We start from the raw sequence: 10,009 nt of genomic DNA, 5'->3' as shown, positions 1-10,009 counted from the left end.
TCTGCTGATAATTTTCTTTTTATAGAACTTTCTTGATTCAATTTGTTACATGACATAAAACATTATGATAGGAACTCTTTAATTTTACAGTAAGTCATGTGATTAAGGTGCTGGTCTATTGCTATAGATAACTAATTCTTATTAACTTTACTAAGCTACCTTTTTCCAGTGCTTACCTATGACTATGATATGTGTCACTTCATTACAAGGAAACCTTCCTGTAGTATTTTGTTTGCATTCCTATGTGTGTGTAACTAGGAAAAGAAAACCATAAAAGCAGGAAATAACCTAAGCGTGAAATACTTGTTAGTATACAGGGAAGTACTTTACAAAATAGGAAAACATTCAGGAAACACAAGGAATAACATGGTTGTAAAAATTTTTCACTCTAAATGGGTAATCCAAAACACTACATTTCTCTAATTTTAATGGTGCCATATTTACTTCCTGGGTAATATCTCTATTTAAAACTTAACTAAATGATAGTGTGTTTCCAAATAAAAATTATGTGCTGATATGACATTATCCCCAAATGGATATGACACTAAGATTATCTGTAGAAAATTAGCATTAATTGAAAATAAATCTCTAAGATTAATAATTGAAGTCAGCATATTCTTAAGATATGTTTTGCATATTCTTAAGATATGTTTTGTTTTTAAGTTTTCAAAATAAGGATGTTTTTATTACAGTACTTTGGAAATTTTTGATGACTGCCCATGAAGATTCTAATGATAAAAGTCATTAGAACAGCCACATGAAATAAATGATTTGAACCTGCCAAAAGGAATAGTTCAGTTTGGTTGGGTCTTCTGGTAATAACTATGATGCTAATTGCATAATTAGAGAAATAATAGATTTGGATGGATTGTACATTATCTTCTGTCATCATTTGAGACCATTATTTTATCATTGTTCAAAGACAAAGAGAGCAGAGTTGCCATGGAAATAAAGTTAAAAACAATGAAAAAATATTAATGCTTTTGAAAGCCAACTATCATTTTAATTATAATCTTAAACACTCTTGTTGTAGGGAATCCAACTTTTCCCTTTGTAAGCATCTTCCAAGCATGTCATATGTAGGTTTTCACCATGATTTCAACGTTCATCTACATCTATCACGTTATATAAATATATAGGTGTTTCCGGATGTGAAGGACAGGGTGTCAGGTTCAAGTGTGACTAGCTCTTACCACCCCATTAAACTCTGAGAGTGGGATTTAAGTTTTATTTAATCTACCTTTACTAATGCAACTTCATTTAGTAAGAAGTATCTGGAGAACATGAATTATTGTACCTCACACTGCTACTTTCAAGTATATATTAGAATAATACTGACAACAACTACAGACAAGAAGTTAAAATTTATCTCAGAAAAGTTCCTTCAAGAACTTTTTAAACAATTAGACTTACTTGTAATTAACCTACTGACGGTTGGAAAAAATTCAAGTGATCTGTGGTACATTTGGTGGCCCAGATTTTAAAATATGCTAAATATCTCCTTTGTTAATATTATTAGCTATTTTCAATTTTCCCTTCTATGGTACAAGGGCAAACTTTTACATGGCTAATATATAACAAATTATGAGTTAGTGGTAAGGAATGAGGTCTTATTTATTTTTATTTTTTTGGTTGTTTTTGAATGTCGCTATTTAATTTGCTCCTATTCCTTAAGAGGAATGAGAATCTCAAAACATTGGTGGATATCATGCTTAGAACAGTCACAGGTGTCAGAAAAAGTTCTTGAAGAAAAAACAGGATGGGCAAATGTCATTTTAAATTCATTGCGACAGAAATACACACCCATATATATATAGTTCGTTGTCTCCTTGTGAGCTGATATACCGGGAACAACTTCACGGTCGTTCCTCCCTTATTTCTTTTACTAAAACTATATTTTATCCTTAAAGAACAGTCCTTCATCCCGTTAGCATCGAAAGGTGGAGTCAGAGCAGTCAGCTGACCTGAGTCAATGGGTGGAGTACAAAAGGCCAGGCCGGTGGGATGAACATGGTCCAAACGTCCCCCAGGGGACGCGGGGGCACGTCCTGCTCTCCATCCTCTCCTCCAGCACGGTGCCTGCGGGGCCGACGTGGTTCACTGGATGCACTAAAAAATAAACATTTGCCTCTTGGAAGCTCATAAAAGTGTACTAGAAAAAGGTCTCTGCCATCGGAGCCACACGCCTGCAGCCATCGACTGGTTGAACCGGGCGGGACAGGGCACCCTCCAGGGAGCAGTGGGTCCCTAGGAAGAAACAGCCACGTCACACAGTTCAGCATCCTCCGTCCAATGGAAAAGGCAACGGATTAGGAGTCCTTGTCGCTGTCGGCCCCTCCGTACAGGTCTGCGAGCTTTTTGAAGCGAGGGCCCCAGTCACTAAGGTAATCGTAGTCTTGGTCTCCATCCGTGGTCACCGACTCCAGCGAGCTCAGGGAGTCGGCCACCGAGCCGGTGCCCTCGTAGGCGTAGGTGGCCAAGGAGTCGTAGGGCGGGGCCGTGGGGTCCGTGTCATTTTCCTTCAACCTTTGGTTAATGAAATCGCGGACGTCGGTGTTGTCTCGGGCGGCCGGAGTCCGTCGGGGTAGGAAAAGGGCTTCGGGCACAATGTCCCTGCGCAATTTGCTGTCCTCGATGGCCTCGGGGTTCCTCAGGGTGCCGATATCGAAGGCCTGCGTGTCCTCCTCGCCGCCCCCCTCGTCGTTGTAACTGACAACATTGTCTCTGATGTCCTCTTTGGAAATGATCAGAGGCTCCTTTTTCCGCTGCCGCCGCAGAGCTGCGAACAGCGCCACGGTCACTGGAAGCAGAAACAAAACAGCAAGGGAAGGGGAGGTTAATGTGCCACCCAGTGCCAGCCGGGAGGGAAGCCTGGGCGCCCAGGGCAAGTTTTAAAAGTCCTCTAGGCAAGTGCAGACTCAACTTTTACCTCTTTAAGCGCGCATTTGCCTTCGTGCAGGATCAAAGCAGGACCCCAGAGAAACGGAGGAAATATTTGAAAGAAGGGCACCATTTAAGCAGAGGATAAAACATTGCCAGGTTTTGTCAGTAGGTCCTTTTTGCTTTGAAATAACGAACTGGTTTCAAGGGAAGGGAATAGAGAAAATGCTAATAGAAAAAGAAAGCTCCGCCGGAGTGAGAGTAAGGCAGGGAGAGTGCAAATTATGCTGAACACCGAAAACGCTCCGAGTCTGCTTAAAAGCACAAGGCTGGCACCTTCCCTACGTGTGGAAGGGCTTGCATAACTCCACATCTAAAATAACTTTTGCACTGTGCTTTCTTTTTTGTTTTCCTGAGAAGACTGTAAAATTAGTTTCGAACCCAAAGTAGAGATGTGGCTATTTGCATACCTCTCCCACATCTGAGGCAACATTACAGATAATACCTGGAGAGACCCAGATACAATTCCGAAAGCCACTTTGGATTTCAGCCCATTCGAAGGGGTCAGGTCATACACGTGCCAGATTATTTCTGTTCAAGCTAAACAAAATGCACACATTTAAGTGGGGATGAAAAAGGAAATCTTTCAAAGATTCATGTTCTGCAAGCTTATTGCCTGGATATTCAGTCTTTTGATTTTTTTTCCTCCTAAGTCAAATTAGAGATGAAGGAAGAGTTGTGTTTAAATAGCTCCTGATGTTTCTTCCCAGCTGGCTGGCTAGAACACAGCTGGCTACCTGTAGAGACACACATCTGCAAATGGACATATGGGTGGGAAAATAAAAACATAGCAACAGCGTAGAGAGACAACAGCTACCCAGGGAAGAACATGCCTTGTTAAACTGGGTTTGTGCAGGGGACTTTATTACAGGAAGTACCAGTAACATCTCTTTATTCCGTCATCCATAACATGGTCCCATTTTTAAATAAGCCATGAAAATTGATTTATCGAATTAAGAACACAAACAGCAGTGTGGTGGTTGCCAGAGGGCGGGGGGTGGGGGAAGAAAGGTATCCTAATATGAGGTGACAGGAGAAGATTTGACTTTGGGTAGTGAGCACATGGTCCTATATGCAGATTTTGTAAATTAGTAATCCACACATGAAACCTATATGTTCATGTTGGCTAATGTCACCTCAATAAAATAAAATAAAAATAAAATAAAAGAATGATTGATGAATATTTATATTTACCTATATAATAATGGATACATGCACACATTGTGTCTATACATTAACATTTTAGATGTTAATAGTATTGATAATTGGTTACCTATTGAGAGAGTTCTATGTGTCCAGCACTGGGCTAAGTGCTTTACATACTGATCTCATTTAATTATAATAATAGCCCTACAAAATAGGTACCATCATTATTAATTCCATTTTACATAGAGGAAGTTACATAGAGATGTCACATGTACAAGCAGTTGAAATCCAGGTCAGCCAGACTACAAAGCCCATACTGAACCATGCTTTGACACATGTTTGGATTATAGACCATTTCTCAAGGCTATACAATTTTGCCTTTTTCAAATGTGTGGTTGTATAACATTGTCTTTTGCTGCCAGAGAGTATTCTGATGCCTCATTTGTCATGTCCATTCAGGGTATTTATTTATTCATTCATTCAATAAATATTTATGTAGTGCCTACGCTGTGTCAGGTTCAGGTCTTGGCACTATCAATAAAAAAATTGATCAAGTCCTAATAAGGTGGGCAGGGGGTGGTGGTAGAGGAGACAGAAAATAAACAATGTGCATAACAAATACGGAAAGTACTAGAAAGGTGATAAGTAGAGTCAGGAGGATGGGAGTGCTTCCATGCATGTTTGAGGGGCTGTCTATTTATTTTGGGGGTAGATTGCATCATTGAGAAAGTGACATTCAAGCGAAGACATGAGGAGTTATCCAAGGAGCTCTCTGGTGAAGAGGTTAGAGGTAGAAGGCCCTGGAGAGAGAGTGCCTGGAGTGTTTGAGGAATAGCTAGGAGACCCTGTGGCTGGAGCAGCGGGAACCAGGAGAGGAGAGCGGTAGGGAAGGGCCACCTCATGTGGGGTTGTGGGTGCTTCTGTATGCCTTCACTTTACTCTGGGGTCTGGGTGGGTAGAAATTGCAGGGCTTTGGGCAAAGGGATGCTCACAATCTACCTTTCTATACTGCCTTGCAGTGTGACCAGTGACATGGATTTGCAAAACAGAAGGTTGTAAGAGCAGCCTTTGGGATTAGAGAATAGCATCAAGCAAACTCACTCTCAAAAAATTAAACTCTGATATCCACGGGTTTGTTCCATTATTGAAGGCAGGCATTTATCACTTCCTAATTCTTCCCCAGCTTAAGCTACCTACATCTTTTATTTTAGTCCTATGTGTACCTAAAAGTGCAGCTGTCTAGGAGAGAGAGGGTATATCCAGTCATTCAAAGGCATTTATTCACTGCCTAATGCTCCTACAGCTACCACTGCCTAGATCTTTTCTTAGTAGCCCGAGGCACATCTGAACAGAATTTCTTGATAGTATAACTGTCAAGAAGAGAGAGCTTTCCAAAGCTAACTTTTATAAATGGAAAACGTGTGATCTAAGCACACGGAGCAAAAAAGTTCCGAGAGAGTAATTGACCAAGGACGTGCCCTTCCCAGTCACTGAGCCTCCCCCTCCCTGACTCCCTTGGGCAGAAGACAGTAATAAAATTATTTTGGAGGAGGAGACCTGTGGACAAAATTGTGCTCAAACCCCACCATATAACTTAGAAAGTAGCAAGGCATTGGGATCAGGTTTACTTAAAGGATTTGACTTGTCTAACTCCGTTTCCTTCTCTGAAAAGAGAAGCAATATCATAATGCCCAATGTTGTTGTCAGGAATGAGTTAATATATGTGAATGTTTTGCAAACTCTAAAGGACCATAGAGACACGAAATGTAGCGGTTGTTTTACTGTTTGTTTGTTTTTGTAAATAAAACAATAGTTGCCACCTGATCCACTTTCTTGACTGCAGATCCCCTCCTATTTGGCTTTCCTTCTCTTATAAACTCTCAGGTTTACTTCCACTTTCTTCCTCTGTCGCTTCACTTCCAGCTCTCTTTCAGCTTAGATTACAGTGGTCAGCAAACTGCGGCTCGCGAGCCACATGCGGCTCTTCCACAAAATACCGACTTCTGCGCATGGGCCACGAAGTTTCAATCGCACTGTACGTGCGTGCCCGCATGTGGTATTTTGTGGAAGAGCCACACTCAAGGGGCCAAAGAGCCGCATGTGGCTCGCAAGCCGCAGTTTGCCGACCACTGGCCTAGAAGTTTCCTTGCATTCCGTAACTTCACAAAGAAAGTAGAATACCACGTGGAAGCACAAGGCTCATGGGGACAAGACCTGAGTTTGGAACTTAGTTCTGTCACCTGTTAGCTGTGTGACTGCATATCTTGGAGCCTCAGTTTTCACATTTAAGATGCAGATAAATATATTGCCAGATGGGGCAGAGGTTTAAGTGAGAAAAAAAACATTTGGAAAGTATCTTGCTCAGTGTCTAGCTCATGAAGTGAGCCTAGTTAAAGGTTAAATCCCATTTTTCTTCTTTTTTAATGAGTATAGAATGCTGAAGAGATTAGACAAGATGTGGGAGGCACTGAGGCAAATTAGAAGTAATGAGGAGATAGCGAATTTAGTGGAGGGAAGGGATGGAAAGGGAGGGTAAAGGGGGCTGGTCAGGAGGAAGAAAGGGGAAGGAGAAAATGGGTAGGTGATGAGGGAAAGGAAGAATCACCTCTAGAGATGAGAATCGCTCTCCTTCCATAGACCATAATAGAGTCCCTGGAATTCTACCTGCCCATCCAGCCCTTCTAAAAATAACCTCCTTTAAGAAATAAAAATTAAAACTATTCATATTCTTCTCTTCCAAAACAGTTTTTACAGGCTCACCATTAGGAGCACTGATTTGTCTTTGCATACTGTCGTTTTTATTTATCCTCATATCTTAAAATACTTTCCCCAAAGATTAGATGACAAAGAGAATCACAGCACAGTTCTGTAGCTGAGTTTCAAGGCTTCTGTTATAATTAGCAGAGCTGATCTGGAATGTGAAGCTCTTGAGCAGAGATCCCTAGGCATTCTCATTCTCTTCTTGGAGAAATGTAGGTCTTACTTAGCTCTTCTCAAAGTCACTCCCCCCCCCCCCCCACTCCCCCAGGTAACCAGGTTAACTCTAAGTTCTTACTTTTCTTTTCCCATTGTGTAGCAAGCTATACAAATCTAAGTTTTATTTTTGAAAGTGTTGCATTAGCTAATATTTTATTTCTTAGTTCACAACAGTCAAGATGCTGCTGGATCACTTTGAGCTCAGCTTATGTGCTTAATCTGTTGGTCGGGGGTAAAAAAATTTCATTTGAATTGTTACACCTTGATTTTTGCTTTTCTTACATTTGTATCTTTTAGGTCCCAGGTTTATTTCCTTGGTCACAGAAATTCTTTATTATCGAGATTCTGAGAAATAATAGATATTATGCATGGCAATTATAGAGCAATGCTAAGAAGGTTGTTATTTAAGTGGGTTTAAGTTTGCTGGGTTAGAGAAAATTTATTTGCTTTTGTTTTCCTGTATGAGAGAGAAAAAGTCATTGCATTCCTCTTTCCAGTTTCCCATTGATTTTTACACTTGACCTTCATAGAATGGGCCTTCATCAGATACTCCATGTCAGATGACTTTCATTCTTTAAAATTTAACAATGTTTGTCAGGTTAAATATTAACCAACAAATGAAACGAAGAGCGTATATTTATGCTGCCCTCATGTCCCCCTGAGATTCAGTCCCAGTCTGATAGGTAAGAGATTCTTTGGTGCAGTGGTTCCCTAGGTAGGTAAAAACACGGGCAAGTTCCACATCTGCTCATTCCCCAAAGCCAGAGTCAAGCAAAAGCTAGTTCATGGTGGAACAACACAGATTCTCAGCATATAACTCTACTCACCTAGATTAGGCTGTATGCCTTAAGGGGGGAGGTGGCTAGAGTGTCACAGTAAGAGAGTGTGCCCCTCAGCATGGGGAGAGAGGATGCAGGGAGAAGCAGTTTACCTAGTAGGATCACGATGCACAGCAGGATGGCCACCAGAGCCCCCGTGCTCAGGCCCGTGGGGTGGACGAGGGCCTCCGCGTGGCAGGACTGCATGTTCCCATGGTGGTCACATGCACAGACCCGGACAGTCACTGTCCCCGTGCTGCTTTGCACTGGGTGGTCGTTGTCTGAAATGACCACAGGCAGGAGATAGGTGCTCATCTCGTGTCTATTGTAGCCATTTTTCCGTGTTAAGATTCCCGCTGTGTTGTCTGCAACAGGAAAGCAAATTGGTGAGTGCATGTGGATACCGCCTCATGTGGTGGATCAATTGGGAGGGGAATAGAGGGATATAGGTACAGGTGTAAGTATAGAGATAGAGAAAGTCACGTGGGCTCATTTACCTTTGTTGTCATGGATGGTAAAGTTGGAGCCACTGGCTGCTTCTGGGGCCAAATAGAAGGAGAATTGGTGCCCGCTCTGAGGGTCATCCTTGTCAACAGCTCGGAGGGTCTGAATCAACTGAAACCCAAACCACAAAGCTGTCAGAAAGTTTTGTAACTTAACGTGTTTCCTACAGTGTTGCAGTAAATTGCTCTAGTTTTAATTTAAAAAATGATAGCCTCTATAAAGTTTACAATGAGTCCACTCTATGCAAAGAACTGATGGGTTGGAAATAGCTATAGCTAATCCTGGCGGTGAGGCTGTCCTGTAGGAAGTTAGCAGCAAGCCTGGCCTCTTTCCACTAGATACCAGTAGCACCCTCTTCCTTGTGATGATCAAAAATGTCCCAGACATTGCTAAATGCCCCCTGAGGGACAAAAGTCACCTGGGTGGAGAGACATCAGCTCTAGGGTGATACAAAGCTATACAATATCACAGTGATCTGTGACAACATTGTAAGTTAAGAACATGGAGGCAACCGGTGGCCAGCCTGCTGAGAAATGCAATCTGGGCATATACAAAAGCCATCAACTTACAAAAAAGTTAAAAAGAAAATTGGTACATAAAACACATAACTTCAGCTGCCCACGTTAGCATGCATTTTAAAAGTGCACTTCTATTTTGACAAACTGAAACATAATTTCTATATCACTGGCAGAAAAGACCTATTTCAGATGGGGACATGTGTAAAGCACTCATGAATGTGTATTACTTGTACAGATGGGCAATGTAAGTGAGTGGAACTATGCATCATAGGAGTTTGTAAAATATGTTCTAGCGATTACTTTCCAATATGTATGGTAATTAAAACTATCTGCTTACCAATAAAGATTTTTCCAATAAAGCTGTGACTAATCTACTTTAATGAAACCTTAAGGCTGATTTGGAATCAGCATCAGACTTTGAGACTGATGAACTTCCAGTTCTTAAAAAGTGTTTGTTCTCTTATGCAAGTTAAACATTCATCCTGGTTCTTACTTATAGTATTAATTTTGTTAGCATTCGCTTCATAGATAATTCAAAACTGGCCCTTGGTTCTGTTTATCATCTGAATTATTAGAGGATCTAAATTAACCCAACTAAATTAATTTACTTTCGTATGAAACTCACCTGATCTGCTTTTGCCTTTTCACAGACAAAGGTTTCATAGAATTCAGCAAATTCTGGGGCGTTGTCATTGACATCTAGAACTTTAATATAGAGAGGTACTCGGCTGCTCTGCTTTGGATTATCTGCAATATGCCAAAACGAAAGGAAGAGACATTTATATGTTGGTCACCAGTCCCTTTTAGACAATAGTCACTCACTCCTTCTTTCTCATTCATGCACAGACTCTCCAAGGCTGCTGTGAGTACCAGAGAGCATTCAGTACCAATGTAGTCACAAAAAAGTAGAATTAGATCGTTTGGTACTTCTGGTCCATTAGGTACACCTGAGGGAGATACCTGGGAGACACAGGTACATGTGTTGATGGAGTATAACTGGGTAATAAACATCAGAGTATAGAGAAAAGCCACCCTACAGAGGCCCTTTAGAGCCAGATTTTAAAGGAAGCCAAGGAAGCAGGCAGGTGGGGAAATGTGGACAAGGGG

General features: G+C 41.3%; 1 protein-coding gene across 1 annotated transcript in view; it reads right to left on the bottom strand.

Annotated features, from left to right (window-relative positions):
- Positions 1 to 237: 237 nt before the first annotated feature.
- CDH6 (cadherin 6, type 2, K-cadherin (fetal kidney)) overlaps positions 238 to 10,009 on the bottom strand; it is a 49,979-nt gene continuing 40,207 nt past the window's right edge. The window contains exons 8-11 of the mRNA XM_005857885.2: positions 9,528 to 9,649; positions 8,378 to 8,495; positions 7,994 to 8,245; positions 238 to 2,800 (exon numbers count right to left, since the gene is read on the bottom strand). Of these exons, the coding sequence (XP_005857947.1) occupies positions 2,310 to 2,800; positions 7,994 to 8,245; positions 8,378 to 8,495; positions 9,528 to 9,649 (983 nt within the window). The 3' untranslated portion in view covers positions 238 to 2,309. The remainder of the gene's footprint in view (positions 2,801 to 7,993; positions 8,246 to 8,377; positions 8,496 to 9,527; positions 9,650 to 10,009) is intronic.

Source organism: Myotis brandtii, unplaced genomic scaffold, assembly GCF_000412655.1.
Source record: "Myotis brandtii unplaced genomic scaffold, ASM41265v1 scaffold115, whole genome shotgun sequence".
Lineage (NCBI taxonomy): Eukaryota > Metazoa > Chordata > Mammalia > Chiroptera > Vespertilionidae > Myotis > Myotis brandtii.
The sequence above is the reverse complement of the archived record's forward strand: the minus strand, read 5'-3'. Positions and strand labels throughout refer to the sequence as shown.